At 37.2% G+C, this 18,229-nt stretch overlaps 1 protein-coding gene across 1 annotated transcript in view; it reads left to right on the top strand.

Moving 5' to 3' along the window:
- Positions 1-16,538, top strand: part of LOC134753365 (guanine nucleotide-binding protein-like 1) — a 28,928-nt gene extending 12,390 nt beyond the window's left edge. The window contains exons 10-13 of the mRNA XM_063689247.1: positions 1,308-1,442; positions 1,810-1,907; positions 2,560-3,602; positions 16,407-16,538. Coding sequence (XP_063545317.1) covers positions 1,308-1,442; positions 1,810-1,907; positions 2,560-2,762 — 436 coding nt within the window. The 3' untranslated portion in view covers positions 2,763-3,602; positions 16,407-16,538. The remainder of the gene's footprint in view (positions 1-1,307; positions 1,443-1,809; positions 1,908-2,559; positions 3,603-16,406) is intronic.
- The last annotated feature ends 1,691 nt before the right edge of the window (positions 16,539-18,229 follow it).

The raw sequence follows: 18,229 nt of genomic DNA, 5'->3' as shown, positions 1-18,229 counted from the left end.
AATTTATCATAAATATACACATATTCATAATCATAATCACATCGTACATCCAAATTTGTACCTTTTACCTTTAATTTACTGCACTACAAAAATAACTTTGTATTAGCATACATTTCTACAGGAGAACAAACTTAATTTTGCGTACGAGTAAGTGCCATACGTAACTTTCTAGATCGTCTGGCAGGTAGAAGGCCCCGACCAAATCGTCTGGCTTATTTTTTTATGACTATTTAGATACTTAACTTTAACCTGTAAAAATTACAGATTGCCTCAAGAACCTTTTTTGAATTTTTTCAAAAAATATTTTGCACGCGTCTGGCAAGGTTAAAGACCCGGCCTAATCGTCTGGCATAATTTTTTTATGACTATTTAGATATTCAATTTTCACTTGTAGAAATTACTGATTGCCTCAAGAACCTTTTTTGGGCACCAAAAAAAAAATTCTTTAAAAATTTGTAGGTTGGTTTAGACCCGCTACCCTGCAGCCAGACTTGTAGTGCTGAGGTAGGGTAAGATAGGAGAAGCATCAGGCAAATTTTCAGCTTGCCTCAAGGACCTACTCCAAATTTCCACCAGCTCTCGGACCATTAAAAGAAGATCCCATCCCATGCTGTAAACTACTTGTAAGGAACCAATAAACATTTTTTCACTTTTTCAAAGGTTATAAAGGCCCATTAGCGAATGCCCAAGGTTTGGCCTTCCCCTCGCTTAAATCCTTATGAATGATATACATTATTACAACCATTTAGATAACTAAAATAGTCATGTCCTCACAGCGCTAATTTTATTACCTACAATCTTGCTGCAAACCAGGGATGTTGCGAATATTCGCATCCGCAACCGCGGAACTTCCGCATTACTTTCAACATCCGCATCCACATCCGCATAAAATTGATGCGGAGCTTAATGCGAATGCGGATGTGGACCAGGTAGGTACAGGAACGTCTTAGCGGCGGCGTAAGTGCTAGGTAATTTCGTCATTAGCCAATAGGAATCTCATTTCGTTTTTGTGATTCGTCGATCGGACACTTTAGCCTATGACGGACAGCGACAAGAAGTGAAAAGTTTGTTTTATTTGGACTTTAGTATAGTAATGCGACTGTGGGGCACCTATATTCTTGTTCAGTTACGTTTTTTTTTAAATAAAAATTACTAAAGGATAATATTTGACGTTTTTATGTGCCTAATTTCGACATCCGCATCCGCGGATGTGAGCCTTTAAAAATCCGCATCCGCATGTCAAAAATTCGGCATCCGGAACATCCCTGCTGCAAACGCAAAAGATAATCACTCAAATATTTCCCCAGATATCTAGGCGAAAGGCTAGACCTGCCATCGCTGCTCCGCATGGAGCACCCGGAGCACGACGACACGTGGTCTCCGAGAGACATTTGCGACGGATGGGCTAAGAAGAAAGGCTATCTCACCGCTAAGGCAGCTAGGTATGTACCATCATATGTGGTATTTTCTATAAAAGGGGACCTTATTGTCGATGGCGCTTACGCCATTATAAACGATGCTCCGATATAAATACAATGCCGCGCGACGCTGTGCGGCGTAAGCGCCATCGACAATGAGGTCCCTTTTCATAGAAAATGCCCCATTTAGATCACTCAAGAACGATGACATGTGGTCTCCGAGAGACATTTGCGACGGTGGGTCTTTCCAATCCTCATACTTACACCAATTTTCATTATGATCGAGACAAAAATGATGAAATTGAAGAAGGCGGCCCTTTTGTGTATTTATTATTTTTTGTGATTCCCTTGAAAGTAGTTGTGAGGTATTCATGTTACGAATTGTTTTCAGACTGGACACGTACCGAGCGGCGAACAGCCTGCTACGCATGGCGCTCGATGGAAAGATCTGCCTTTGGCTTCGCCCGCCCGGATACGCGGCTAATAAAGGTATACAATACACTAAGGGCCCCACTAACCCGGGGCTAACCGGTTAAACCTAGAGTTACCACGGTTACCAGTACACTTTGACACTAAGTTCGTTCCATCGGTTTGCCGCTATCACTGTCACATTTCGCAAGAAAGAACGGGAAAGACCATGCGCGTTAAGTGTCAATTTTGATCGAATTATGTCGATTTTTTTTTGTTTTAAAATCGTCGCCTGACAATATCGAAATTCAAAAGCGGTAAAATTACTATTTAAGTTAAGATTGTTTAAACGGAGTGAGTGTAGAAACGGGACCCTACTACTGAGACTCCTCCGTCTATCGCCAGGCTGTATCTCATGAACTGTCATAGCTAGACAGTTGAAATTTTCACACATGATGTATTTCTGTTGCCGCTACAACGACAAATACTAAAAAGTACAGAACCCTCGGTGCGCGAGTCCGACTCGCATTTGGCCGGTTTTTTGTAGTATAGTTTTACATGAAATAAATGTGCCATTTTCAACCAAAAGGGTTACTTCAAGGTTACTTATTGTCGCTTGTCAGTAAGGCGCTATTTCCATGTAGCTTCAATTAGAAATCAACTTAAACGACAAGCGACAGTGTGGTACCTTTTGGTTGAAAACGTCACAAATGTTATCTTATCTTATCCCCAGGATCGTTCGAGACCGCCGACGAGCTGAAATACGTGAAATGGGTCCAAGCGCTCACATCACAATCGGCGCAGCCGGGGCGGGGGCCGGCCGCCAGCGAGAGTTCCGGAGATACAGACACACAGACAGACGCGGACGACAGCGACAGCAGCGGGGTGGAAGATATTGCTGTTGCTAATAAGTTCGCCGCTCTAGGGCACCACTAGAAATGTATTCATAAAATATACATTTTATGTCATCACAGTTTATTTATTTATTTTAAACTTTATTGCACATAATAAGTGTACAACGGGCGGACTTAATGCCATTGTAGGCATTCTCTACCGGTCAACCGTAGGGCTAAACAAAAAAGCGTCAAGGTGGGTGCACTGAGAAAAAAAAAACAAAAAAAAAACGTAACTTTATACTTTACGTAAGTTATAAGGGTGTCCAGAAAAAAAGAGTTTTTATTGTGACACCTTTTTTCTTCGTTTTAATCAATAGACTTCGTGATTCTGAGTCGAAATAATCCAAAAGTTGATGGTTTTTCAAAAAACGGTACACATCTGAAAATGCTCTTATGATCATTTTATGAAACTCGCTTCGTTCGTTTCATAAACCCACACTCATGTCTTAATGCCTTTCATTATGTAACAGTCACATAAACTAGTATTTTAGTTTCCTTGCTTTATTAATTACCAACGTGCTGTGGTGGCCGAGTGAATCTGACGTCCAACTTACAATCCGGAGATCGCAGATTCAAATCCCGACTCGTACCCATGAATTTTTCGGAACTTATGTATGGAATATCACTTGATATCTACCACTTTTGGACCCGGGTATGTCCTTAAACTACATCCAAAAGAGAGGAATGGGCACTGTGAATGACCTTTCGCTTTGTGTGGTAGGGCACAGGACAGCGGATGTCATTCCAGATCTAGAGCAGAGCCCAACTGGGGAGGTACCTCCACCTTACAGAAAACCGCAGCCAAATAACACTAGACCCTACTAATAGTGTTGTGTTCCTGCCGGTGAGTAAGGTTGCCAGAGCTCAACGAGGGAGAGGAGTGTTAGGGTCGGCAACGCGCATGTAACTCCTCTGGAGTTGCAGGCGTATATATATAGTCTACGGAGACTGCTTAACATCAGGCGGGCTGCCTGCGCGCGTGGTCAATTGTGTGTGAGCCTCAGGCACAAAGGCCACGCGCTCACATAAAAGAAATAATGGCTTTTGTTTAACAGAATGCCATTGTTAGTACAGGTAAGTTAACGAGCTCAGTAGAGATAGCGTTAACTATACTAAGACTCCGCTGTCCATCCGTCTGTCACCAGGCTGTATCTCATGAACCGTGATAGCTAGACAGTTGAAATTTTCACAGCTGATGTATTTCTGTTGCCGCTATAACAACAAATACTAAAAACAGAATAAAGTAAATATTTAAGTGGGGTTCCCATACAACAAACGTGATTTTTTTGCCGTTTTTTTTTTCGTCAGTCATCGCCTCCCGGGCGAAAACTCGTATAGCGGTTAACGGCTATGTATGATGAACCCTCGTGAACGTCAGCTGCCGCTCCGTTGGTGGGTTGAGGAATGACAGCCATCGAAAGGCGTAACACGATCATTCCACCGCGATACAACCGGCTGACTGTTTGTTTTATTAACAATAGCATCTAAACTATCATCTGACAAAGTATAAAACGGGAGGCGATGACGCCGATGACTGAAAAGAATTTGCTCGCACTTGGCCGGTTTTTAATATTAAATTGTTACGAAAAAGTATGACTATTACGTAATTGTTCTATTTACTAAGTTACTAACTATACTTAATTGTAATTAAAGAACAGACGCCTACCACGAGGTATTTCATACGTTTACTCGCCTGTTCCTATCTCTATCGCACGCGCATAATTAGAATGCTATCCCTCTCGCAGTGTCATGGACCGCTGTCATCATGACGAGGACAGCAATATAATTACGCGCGTGCGATAGAGATAGGAACAGGCGGGTCAATGTATGTACAATGTTCCTCGTACTAAGCGTCCGTTCTTTAGTAAATGTATTTAATTATTAAATTTGCATTTAATATGATGTAGTTTTGTTACTTATTTTATTTTATGTATGACTGATGTGTATAATTTTTTACAGTACATATGGTGCTACTTTACCGCTCTAGTGTGATAATTACCACATTACGAAACTACCTGGAAAATTTAAAGGGCCATATGTACTGTAAAACGTTGTACGGTACATGTGCGAATTTCCTATTTTTCGCACTTGTATCGTAATTATAGGAAAGTAACCTATACTTTGTGATGAAAAAATGCGTTATATAATATATTTAACTAGTCTTCTTAAAATCAGTTATTTTTGGCGATTAATGATAAGGGTTCTATTTGAGTCAATTCTGACTGCTATGGTTGCTGTATTTATTATTAAATAAACTATTTTTATTTAAATCCTTTTTTTTATTTTCTATGCAAAATATCAGTCTACATCATGTGAAAGACCCAGAATAGCACTTTTTTACTGAAAATATATTGTTTTATGAAAGATAATGTACAATAAAGTGCGAATCTCCTCTCCTTATCTCCGAAAATTATGAAACTTACATAACATAAGTTCCCGGCAAGCTCGGCCTTAAATTAAATTAAATATATCTTTATTTCATACCCACAAGTCCATATATGGTTAGTTACAGTAACTTAAAAGCTATGTTAGTTACCTACACTAAGTATTTTTAATTACATTTTTTTTTATACACCTAGGTCACTTGATATAGGTCAATTGAATTGCACCTTCCCATACAAACGGATGATGTAACATTTAAAACTTTCGAGTTTTGAACACATATTAAATCACATTTAAAATCGGGTCTATCTCGAATCACGAGCAGTGAAACCTGTGTCGAAACGTCGGTAAATAAAGCCCGGTTCACATTTATCTGACTGTCGATATTCTTTGGCCGTGACGCATATTGGTTTCATACATTTAATATGATGGCGTGCATATTTGTCGTATTAAATGTATGAAACCAATATGCGTCACGACACAACACAACGCGACAGACAAATGTGAACCGGGCTTAAAGGTAACAAAATAAATTCGCGATAGACCCGATTTTAAATGTGATAAACGGGTGATGGACTGATGGGCATGTGAAAATAACTATTTTCTAACTGCTGTCAGCTCTAACTCGGGATATCAGTTGTATCAGGCTTTCGAATTAGAATCCTTCTATCCGTCTGTCCGTTATCTTATCATAAGCAGCTGTCACCGTCAAACGTACCCTTTTCACCAAACTTCCACGATGCCAATCTGTAAAGGGTTGTTCGGAAGTTCTACAGCGTGCTCACAAGGAATCCGAAAGATTTTAACAGGGAGTTCCATCCTATTTGAAAACTAAATTGTCCTAAAAGCTTTTCTGGAGTTCGCCTAGTTTCAGTTTTAATACCAATAAAAAAAACGTCTTTTCACATCACCAATTCGAAAATAGTTATTTGTTATACAAGGGTGCAAAGTTGTATTTTACCCGCGAGTGTTTCAACACACGAGAAGTAAAATACATTTGCGCCCGTGTGTAACACAAAACTTTTCACCTCACTATAGCGAGGAAAGTGCAACCTCCGCACGCTAGATCATCTTCATCACTGGAATCACTCATTTCTTTACGATATTATAACAGAAAACTCTGGAAGTTGTGTATTTTTACGCGAGTCGGTGAGAAAAGCTCCCATACAATAAACGTGATTTTTTACCGTTTTTTGCGTAATGGTACGGAACCCTTCGAGCGCAAGTCCGACTCGCACTTGACCGGTTTTTAGTTTTACCCTCTGTGGGCGACGGAACTATCAACCTATGTGCTGCACGCGTGCTGGCAGCCTGGACGGGTACCATGGTATAATAATATGCCGCTGCCAGCGCGCGTCTTGTTCATATGCATAGATTTTTCTCAGTTCCTTGCTGTCAATAAGCGACGAATGTTTCGTTTCCACATTTTCTGTAATTTTTATGCGTAAATAGCTGTACAGCAGTAAATATACTGTACAGCAGTATTACATCAATGTGGTTAAACATCGACGATTGGTCTGTAATCAAATCTTGCAAGTTCAATTTGACCCACTTCCCTGACATGAAGCTGAAAATTTGCATACATAATTATGTATATTATGGTACCATCGAGCTGATCTGCTGATGGAGACAGGATGTGGCCATAAGAGCTCTGTAATAAAATAACGAAACCCAATCGTGTTTAGGGTTTTTAGAATTGTCTCGATGAGTATATAGTTGCCTGTAGAAAGAAAAGTACAGTCAGCGATAAAAGGCTTGTACCAAAAATTTCAATTTCGCCAAAAATTATTTATTTAGGTGTTAAAGACAACATAATGGTCTATATTTATCTCCGTATGCGTTGTATCTACGGTGCTATACCTATAAGGCACTATTCATATATTACGTAAGACGATTTAAGGAGGATAGAGGTCGACCATGTCTTATTTTTTCTTACAAAAGGGTGGAAGGGAGTCTTAATAGTTCTTAAGTAAGTTTTGCGATTATTACCAAAAAAAATAAAATTATTAGTACCTTTTGTAGGTACAAACAAAGAGGATATAATAAGATCAGAGCGGTAGGTACTGTCATAGTAAATTTTGTAACCACAGTAAATTCACTGCCATCTATCGGCATACTTTAAAACTAAAAATGAAGATTTATAAAAATACGATAAAATGTATTTAAACATGGATAAATGATTTTTTATTTGCATTAACTATTTTTATATGATTTTGACCCATGTTCTGTCACTGATATGCGTTAAAATTATAAATAACAAACGAAACCGTCAACGCCCTCTATACGAGAGAAGGCTAAAGGTAGTGGCGCCATCTGATCGAGAATCAAATTTTCGTGATTTTCGAGGCACGTTTTTTCCTTAGACTGTATCCATCTATTACGCAGTATTTGGTACTAACAAACGTCGCTAAAACAAAATAGTAGGTAATTAATAAATATTCAGTTCTAGCAGAATTACCAGTGCTTCGCTCGAAAGAGCGGAGTGTATAACTGAGCCAGCAGAACACTTTGGTTTTGCTGGAACGCACACAGCAATTCTACGGTTTATTTTTTAAGTTTTGTTTTTTATCTTAATGTTGCTTTTTTGTATCTCCTGTGTTTCTTCTGTTTTAATATATGTGTATTGTGGCAAACGAATAAATGGTTTATCTATCTATCTATCATTAAACAGGGGGGCGCCGCGCCGGGGGCGTAGGTCGGGCTGTTCTTTTTTTTTCTTACATAAATATAAGATAAGATAGTTTATTATTCAAGTAGGCATATTACAATGCGCTTATGAACGCCCCGAGAAGATTTAAATCCCCCCTCAATTGGAGGAGGGTAATCTCAATATGGGACCGGCAACAAACTCGGCGGGACACATCTTTTCAAAACAATACATCTTATAATTAACATGCATTATGAGTAAATAAAAAAAAATACAATTTAAATTGGAAAAGGGGTCAAAAACTAGCAAAAATCGTCTTACGTAATAAATACAAATACAAATTTTTTATTGTTTGAATGTGAGTGAGTGGTTATAAATGGTGGTAGGGTTAGTATTTGGTTACATCACAATCAGCCTGAATTTGGCGTACAATACTCTTTGACTCTCATTGTGCATGTCATTAAAACCTATAAAATTAAAATAAAAGTATAAAAATGTCAAATGAATAGCGCCTAAACGAAAGCTTCAAATTGATGTCTTTTCCGAATGACGAAAGAAACTCTAAATTAAAGTAAGGTCCCTCAAGGATTTGCAAAATCAATCGCGTAGTTAACGGATGTTGATTTTCCGGCTCGCGGACCGCATACTGATCTAACGAGGCCAACGAGGGGAATGAATTGATTTGAAAAAAAAATTACCACTCAATTAGTGTAGCTTAAAATTCGTTTCAAAAGTCTAATAATCAACCATTTCCGGTACGTAAAAGGAGCATTCCATCGTTACGTAAGACATCCATCCATCCATTTTTTTGACTTTCCGAGCCGGTTCTTTTTTGGCTTGCCTTTTTTAAGTGTAATATTGGTATCATCTTAAAGCTGCTTGTTTTCTTAATAAACTGTTTTCTTTTACTATAATACGCGTTTAATTTAATTTACTTACTTACTATAATACGCGTTTAATTTACTTTTACAATAATACGCGTCGGCAAAGTGATTCGGAACTAAAGCAAATATTTCGTAAGCGATTCTCATGCAAAATACGTCAATACTTTGTCCTACACGTAGACATTGCATATAAAGAATTTTGTTAAAAAAAACTAATGTAAAACTTATCGTTTTCATAGAATGCTCCAAAATCAGGTAACTTTATTCCACCACTTACAACTATGGTCCAAATTCAAGTTGCAGTAAAATATGTATAATTATTTTTCAAATTAATATTAAGTTGTAGGTATAATGTAGAAAAAGCATACGTATATCTACGCTCCAAAATAAATGAAACAAGTACAAATCAAAAAGGTTATCGTTAATAATCAACTTCGCACGGGTTACATAAAACCTTAAATTATATATCTAAACATTCCCCAATAATCACTCTATTGATATGTGAAAACCGCATGGAATTCCGTTCAGTAGTTTTTGAGTTTATCGCGAACATACATACACACAGACAGACGCGGCGGGGGGCTTTGTTTTATAAGGTGTAGTTGATGTTGATTCTAGTTCGTTAGAGTTAAACGTTCATAAAAATACCAGCAAGCGCCTTGTAAGAAAATCGATACAACCAGTTGTCCAGACATAAATATATCGTAAATTTGCACATTACACGGCGGGTGAAGGGTTAAACCCTGTCCATTTCGGGCGCAATTAGGGGACACTTACCGTTGATTAAGTTTAACCCTTGCCCCGTCCAGGTAGGTAGGTAATAACAGTTAATTTCTTAATCAAACCACTTCGTTATTAGCGAAGACTAGTATTTGCCCGCGAGTTCGTCTGCGTAGAATGATGATACGGGTCATTGCGTTTTCGTCCAGCTCTAGTTTTCGTCCACTTGACAAATTTTGAATATAAAACCTACATTGCTGCACAAATGATGTCTGAACAATATATCTATCTACATAAAAATATATTTCGCGTGTAGCAAATTAAAAATGAAATATATTATTTGCTAATCCGTCACGTGGACGAAAACTAGTAGTAAGGCAGTTTCAGGTGATAATGTGGACACGCTGGACAAAAGCACCAATTTTTTTTCAGGTACTTGTTAACTAGGTCCTTAGCTTTAAGTTTTTGATAAGAACCAACTCCTCCGTCGGCCATCTTTAATTTTATCCGTCCCCACGTCACATGTTTTACTTTAAGGACCAATATTATTTACAAACAACACTACTTTTGGTTCTTCTTGTGTTATAATGTGCCACGAATAAACTATTTCTATTTCTACTATATCGCTGTTTAATGGCAGTTAAAATATTCCATGATTCCCATCCAAAGCACCAAAATAATTCAAGTAGTCAAAATACACAAAAAAAATAACGAAAAGTATGCGAGCTTTATACAGTGAAATTTTTAACGGCGCCCTAAGACTACTGAGTTACTATTGGTCCAGGATTTAAGAATGACTGACCGCATAGCCGGAGTATTGCGTCACATGCATACGTATTGTAATTTTCAATAAATTTTACTTGTTTCAGTTGTCCCCATCCTACCCTATATTTCTGTGTATATGTGGAACAATTGATAAAGATGTGGCTTCTTAATCCCACAAGCTGTCTTCGGTCAAGAACTCAAATCCTACCTATACTTAATGCTATTCATAATACCTAGATTTCACAGCCATCTTCCAAAGTCTAGACGTTAAATAATTTAAAAAACTAAATGCTCAGTAGGCGTGTATTTACCACGCCCCCACCCACGCCCAGTTACCTCCCATTTTAGTGTTACACGACTCTCTATGCCGAGCGGACGTATGCGCGGTGCCTTCTTCCCGAACTCTTGAAAAAAAGTTGATTTGTTTATGGTCGTTTCGCGCGTAAACATATGTCAGCTTGACAGTTGTAGTGATGAGGTGATATTGGAAACGATTGGGGCGTTTTTTTCGGTTTAAATCAATATTTGTTTGTTGTTTGTTTGTCAACAAACGCACGTGAGAGGTCGGTGAACTCTGACTTTGATTGTTCGTAAATAAAGTTGTGTGTTGTGTTGAAATGTACTTGTGTGTGTAAACGATGTGTAATTGTGAGTAAGTAATGCGCCGGTTAAAGTGAAAAAAAAAGACGTTAACTGAAGTTTTTAAATAAGCGTGTGTATAATAATCTAACTAAATTACTTTTATTAAAATATTATGAAAACGAATTATTGATTATTAATTATTTATTTAAAGCTTTGCAAAAAAATAAGTTATTGTATAAGTGAAATTATTAAAACGAATGTATTTAACAATTATTGCATTTCACTTGATCTGAGAACTTTGGTGCCGTCGCTAGTAAAAAAGGTGTTAAAAATATAAAAAAAAAAAACATTTTTAAAACATTTAAACACATATATTTGGATATAGTGAATAAATAACGTGAAAAAACGCCCATTTTTAAAGCAAATGTTTCTTTCCATAAAAGTTATCGAAAAACCATCAAATTGGATGCACTAAGGTCCTCGGAGGCCCTATTAGGGGCCTCTAATCCTAAACCCTCTAAACCTAAAACACTTCTAGTGCATCCTTTCAACAATCAAACAGACAAACGCACAAGAAACTATTTATTAGAACTACCAAAGGACTTGAAAAGAAAAACGCCTCTACTAGAAATACCAAAAGACTTTACCAAGAAACCGAAACCGTTTATCGAAACCAAAAAAATAAATACAAGATCAACCTTAGTAACGTCGGTAACAAAGCCAACAGTAGTGCCGTGCGATACAGAAACCGATACCGAAACTAATGACAATATTATGAAAACCACGTCAATACAAACTGAGTGTTGTAAAGGTTGTTGCTGTAAACGTGAGGAAGTGGTTGACAAGTGTAACTGTCAGGCTGTCAAAGTGATTTTCGCGCCGGCCATGATGCCCTCCATATTTGGGGCCATGCCGGGGATCCCGTATATTGTCAAGCCGCCTGTCAAAACCCATGAAAAGGTGAGTTTTTCCATCTTTTTCCTATATCCCCCCTTTTTTTACAAGCTTTTATTTTTGCCAAAATATTTTTAGGTTCTTTTTTTGCCCGCATTGGGCCAGCGTGGGGACTATAGCCTGGCTATATGACGACCGGATGATCTGTCTGTCTGCCTGTCTGTCCGTCTGTCACCAGGCTGTATCTCATGAACCGTGACAGTTAGACAGTTGAAATTTTCACAGATGATGTATTTCTGTTGCCGCTATAACAACAAATACTAAAAACAGAATAAAATAAATATTCAAGTGGGGCTCCCATTTAACAAACGTGTTTTTTTTTTGCTGTTTTTGCGTAATGGTGCGGAACCCTGCGTGCGCGAGTCCGACTCGCAATTGGCGGTTTTTTTTTTCTGAATATAACACTAATAATAAATTTCAATCTACTTAAATAACTGCGGTTCATAAGCGGTGGTAAGCGGACGTCGGGTGGTCTATGAAATAGCCTGAAATATTACCGAGTTTTGATCATATATCATTTCCTCAGCATAAATACATCGAAATGTTCAATTAAGATTCAAGATTTTCGACAATCGAGATTCCAAAATTCAAACAGAATCATTTTTACCACACCAATGCGAGGAAAATACTAACTGTAAAATATTACAAATTAAATCCAATTGAATGCTGTTAATTACATTAAAATCATCACTTCAAAGTCAATGTTTTACATCAGCCACCACGAGGAAACAACTCAAAATTTGCATTTGCATGGCCACTCTTGTGGTTAAAATGCAACTTTCTCATCAGGCACGAATAAAGAGAACCTTTACGAGCTGGTGTGGTGTTTTTTTTATCAGGGTTAAGTTTTCCTTATTAAACAGTAGATTGTTAACCAAGGGATGAAATGATGCTTTTCACTCTACTTTTCATTTCGAATACGAGGAAAGTAAAATGCATGTGTTATGTGTTTTCTTCAAAACATGACTAAGTATACATTTTTATAGTATTTCGTAAGGGTATTTTCAGTTAACAATTTATGCAAAAGTATCGTTATTTATGGAATGGAAAGTCAAATATCAGAATGGAAATTGTATAACAAATCCATTTAAACATAAATTTCAATTGCTTATCCTAAAAATAAAAATAAAATCGTATTTCGGACGTAAGATGCTCTAGTGCAGACACGTATGATTTTCTGAACACCTTTTAGAACAACAATGACCCTCAAAATATTTATCAGTACGGTTTTTACTCACTATTATTTTTAGTCGCTTTTGGCGACATGTTTCGGATTCTTTAGGAATCCATCCTCAGGCACGAGTGTCCGCGGCGGTTGTACGTCGTGCACTGATAAATATTTTGAAATATGTCTCACGATAGTTTAAGTGCGATGAACAATGACCCTCTTTCAGAGCATGAGAAATGAAAAATATATATGTTTACTCGATTTCAAATGTTTTGCTCACTTGTCTAAACAAGTCTGAACCTGTCTTTAGACAGACCTTGAAAACAGTGTTGCTGCGCCTACAAACAACCCCTGACTTCCTGTTTCCGGGCCACTATCTCCGGATCCGGACGCCGAGAACCGGTTTTACATAAATCAATCCGGATCTATCTGCAAGAGTAAGGTACGCTAAAGTGCAACAATTTTGTCTAATAATACAGTATTACTACACTATAGTATATTAATACAGTGTGTATTTTTTAATACGACAGCAAAATGAAACGGGACGTAGATTTTAGTGCTGTGAAATGATTTTGAAAGATTTTTTTTGCCTTAATCAAAGAGGATATGATTAGATAGAGCGGTACTGTCATAGTAAATTTTGTAACCACTGCAAATTCACTGCCATTTATAATTTTTATATGATTTTGACCCATGTTCTTTCACTGATATGTGTTAAAATTATAAATAACAAACGAAACCCTCAACGCCCTCTATACGAGAGTAGGCCAAAGCTAGTTGCGCCATCTAATCGAGAATCAAATTTTCGTGATTTTCGAGGCACGTTTTTTCCTTAGACTGTATCCATCTATTACGGAGTTATATCTATCTTTGCTATTACTAAGACTCCTCTGTCCGTCTGTCTGTCACCAGGCTGTATCTCATCAACCGTGATATCTAGACAGTTTAAATTTTCACAGATGATGTATTTCTGTTGCCGCTATAACAACAAATACTAAAAACAGAATAAAATAATTATTTAAGTGGGGCAAAAATATATGTAGTTCTTGACTATATTATCTTTAATATCATAGCGCGGCGGGCGGCGCGGGCAGTGCACGACGTACAACCGCCACGGACGCTCGTGCCTGAGGATGGATTCCCAAAGAATCCGAAACATGTCGCCAAAAAGCGACTAAAAATAATAGTGAGTAAAAACCGTACTGATAAATATTTTTAATATCATAGTTTACGATACACGAATTATGACACTTCGCTCGATACAATTAAATCCTAAAGTAACCTCTAACTCGGACTTTTAATCCAACTTACTCGGTTATTTATTATGTGATACTATAAACAAAAAAAGAAGAAAAAACAATCTTAAATTAAATAGTAATTTCATAGCTTTCGAATTTCGATATTGTAGGGTAACGTTTTTAAAATAAATAAAAATCGACAAAATTCGATCAAAATTGACACTTGGCGCGCATGATCTTTCCCGTTCTTTCTTGCGAAATGTGATAGAGACAGCGGCAAACCGATGGAACGGCCTTTATTGAACGAGCGTACTTAGTTAATTTTTGTAATTTTTTCGAGCGGCAGTGTATTGCGATTGCGTAGTCGTAACAGTAAGATTTCTGGAGTAGATATATTTCCAAGCGTAATCGTAAAGGCCCCGTATAATCGTATGTAAAATTGAAACCTCCCCTGTAAAAAAGCCATGAATAAAATTATAGTGCGCGCCGAATATATGGCGGAAGAAACGAATCTACATTTATTGCGAGTACGTTTGAAGGCGGTATTTATTACAGGGTTTATTTAACTTCTTCTGTTTTTATATTATTAGCGAACCTGTGATAACTCGGGATACAATCTAGGGATTTGATATCGATAAAAAAGATGTCGATATTTATTTTGCATCCGTCAGCCGCCCATTAGTCATTATATTGTTAAAATAGTTTTGTCAAAGAACTCCTTTCAGGCATATTTTACAAAATAAATAAGATTTGTCTCGAAATGGTTTATGTACCTAATGGTATTTAGACCTAAGGTAAATTTCACTTTTTATATACTTTTAGCAATAAATGAAGATGGAGGAATATTTAAGAAATAATAAATAACGAAATAAAACTATGAAAACGGTTTATATCGCGTATATTGAATCCGCGCGTATGGTAATCCGTTTTCATAGTTTTATTTCATGAGTAACTATCGCGGTAACCGAAGACAATATTAATAAATAACGATATAAAATGATTAGAAGTCAGTCACCCGTTGACCACGAACGCTGAAGGGTTCGAAACGTCGGGATGTATTATAAATTCAATATAGTTACATTAGTTACGCGATATAATCCGTTTTCATAGTTTTATTTCATGAGTAAGTATCGCGGTAACCGAAGACAATATTATTTCTTTCTGAACTTGACGGAGCCCCGATTTGCGGGGCTCCTATTTCTGGTCGGTTTGTCCTTTGGGTATCTGAAGCTACCTAACGAACCTAAACTACATATTAATTAAGTGTGACGTCCGTAAAAACATTACACTTTGGGGAAAAAAGCGTAGGAATAGATTTGCAGTTATTTATTTTTATTTAATCGAATGGCATAAAAAGTCACAAATAAATCGAAAATATAACAGGTATGTCACAGGTTTATATCACGCTAAGACAGGTATGTCACGCTATGAAATTTACACTTGGGCACAGAATAAGTAATAGTATACTTGGGGTGCAGTTAGACACAACAATTGCAAAGCGTTTAAAACACATTCGAAACTATTGTCCATTCCCCCCCTTCCCTTCAACTGCGATCGCTTCAATTCCTCCTTAAGTGCGTATCAGTGTAGTCCGTGGGCGATAGATTTATGGTGATCCCACACATCCTGCTATATGTGTGGCGTTCAGGAAAAAGGGAACTTTGGCAGGCGACCACCAGGCCTAGATAAGATTAATTGTATTACCATCTATCGTGGCCAGACCTTATAATTGATCATTTCATGAAAAAGTCAAACATAACCTAATCATATCATTAGGTGATCAATCTGAAATGGCATTTAATGAAATGATCAAAATTTATGATCTGGTCACGACACGACACGACAAACGTCAAACGAAAAGATAAAATTTATCCGGATGATAGATGCTACGAAAAACTCACGTGGCTATTTCCATACTTACATTATTTAGAATAGAATATAAACTGAAATAGATAATAATATTATACACCAAACAAAAAGTGACCAAGTCCAGCGGTGGCCGAGGCGGGTAGAATAGAGTATAGAAAGCGTTTATTTGTGGCAAAAAATGAGAGTTCACCACACCAGCTGGTAAAGGCTCTCTTGATTGTTCAAAATTTGATGATAAACTTGCGCTTTATCCACATGTGGGGCAAAGTAATCCAATGCAAATTTTGAGTTGTTTCGTTATGTCTTATGTTGACTGGTAGAATTGACTTAAATGATGATTTTGAATGATAAATATTTTAAAACATTCATCCTTATTGCATTTGAAGCACCCTTCTGTAATGGAAAACCACAAATGTAGGCTCCCAGATTTGAAAGAGGCCGTCTAGCTTACTTTACAGAGCTCGAGGGAGAGGAGTGTTAGGGTCGGCAACGCGCATGTAACTCCTCTGGAGTTGCAGGCGTACATAGGCTACGGAGACTGCTTAACATCAGGCAGGCCGTATGTTTGTTTGCCACCGACGTAGTATAAAAAAAAAACTTTGCATTGACTCGAACTGAACAAAGTGAAATTAGACATAAATGATGAGTATGATGACCAACGGGCCAATTCGAACAATGATCTAGATATCCACAAGATATGACACAGAAACGATAACGAGATATTTAAGAAAGTCATGTCAAATTTGACATTTCCGCAATTCGGAATGTCCTCTTTAAGATTTGCTTAAGTTATTACTAAGACATCCAATGGATATCTCATTTAATTTGGGCAGTCACCAAATTTGCGCCTCCTGAAGACTGACAAAAGTTTCCCTGCTGCTGACTTTTGCCCATTTTGGCGCCCCTCCCTTGGATGGCGCCCGGGGTACTTGCCCCCCCCCCCCCCCCCTAGTTACGCCACTGCTCGTATCTAGTAACATAGAGTAACTTATACTAGAGCGGTACTGTCATAGTAAATTTTGTAACCCCAGTAAATTCACTGCCATCTGTCGACACACTTTAAAACTAAAAATAAATATTTATAAAAATACGATAAAATGTATTTAAATATGGATAAATGATTTTTTTATTTGCATTAATTATTTTTATATGATTTTGACCCATGTTCTTTCACTGGTATGCGTTAAAATTATAAATAACAAACGAAACAGTCAACGCCCTCTATACGAGTGTAGGCCAAAACTAGTGGCGCCATCTGATCGAGAATCAAATTTTCGTGATTTTCGAGGCTTGTTTTTCCTTAGACTGTATCCATCTATTACGGAGTTATATCTATCTTTGCTAGTAATTATCACGTTGTTTGAATTGACCGGCAAGACTCGGAAAACGGCCGCCATTTTGAAACCCTGTACATGAGACTTACAGATGTAGTGCATATTGTTTTCTATCGTATTTTCTCGGAAACGTTCGTACTACCTACTACTACTTCATGCTACTTCACTCAACCTCAGTACTTTTTAGGGTTCCGTCCGTACCTCAAAAGAAAAAAACGGAACCCTTATAGGATCACTCGTGCGTCTGTCTGTCTTTCTGTCTGTCCGTCTGTCACAGCCTGTTTAATTTCTCCGAAACTGCTGGACCAATAAAATTGAAATTTGAGTTTTATACATGGGGACCACTATTGAGGGGTAAATGAAAAAATTAAAAAATAAAGTTTTTCTAATTATATCGTGTTACCAAAGATAGATATAACTCCGTAATAGATGGATACAGTCTAAGGAAAAAACGTGCCTCGAAAATCACGAAAATTTGATTCTCGATCAGAGGGCGCCACTAGTTTTGGCCTAGTCTCGTATAGAGGGCGCTGACGGTTTTGTTTGTTATTTATAATTTCAACGCATATCAATGGAAGAACATGGGTCAAAATCATATAAAAATAATTAATGCAAATAAAAAAATCATTTATCCATATTTAAATACATTTTAACGTATTTTTATAAATCTTCATTTTTAGTTTTAAAGTATGTCGTTAGATGGCAGTGAATTTACAGCGGTTACAAAATTTACTATGACAGTACCACTCTATCTAATTATATCATTATCCTCATTGGTGTTACATATCAAATGAAAGAGCTCATTGAGAGAATCTCAAATGTATATTTTTTGTAATTTTAAAATAAATAGTTCAGAAGCTATTTAAGAAAATAGCCAAAAAATTACCATTCCCCCTTTATCTCCGAAACTACTGAGGCTAAAATTTTGAAAAAAAAAATACAAAAAAATAGTTCTTTACCTATA

Source organism: Cydia strobilella, chromosome 26 (assembly GCF_947568885.1).
Source record: "Cydia strobilella chromosome 26, ilCydStro3.1, whole genome shotgun sequence".
Lineage (NCBI taxonomy): Eukaryota > Metazoa > Arthropoda > Insecta > Lepidoptera > Tortricidae > Cydia > Cydia strobilella.
The sequence above is the reverse complement of the archived record's forward strand: the minus strand, read 5'-3'. Positions and strand labels throughout refer to the sequence as shown.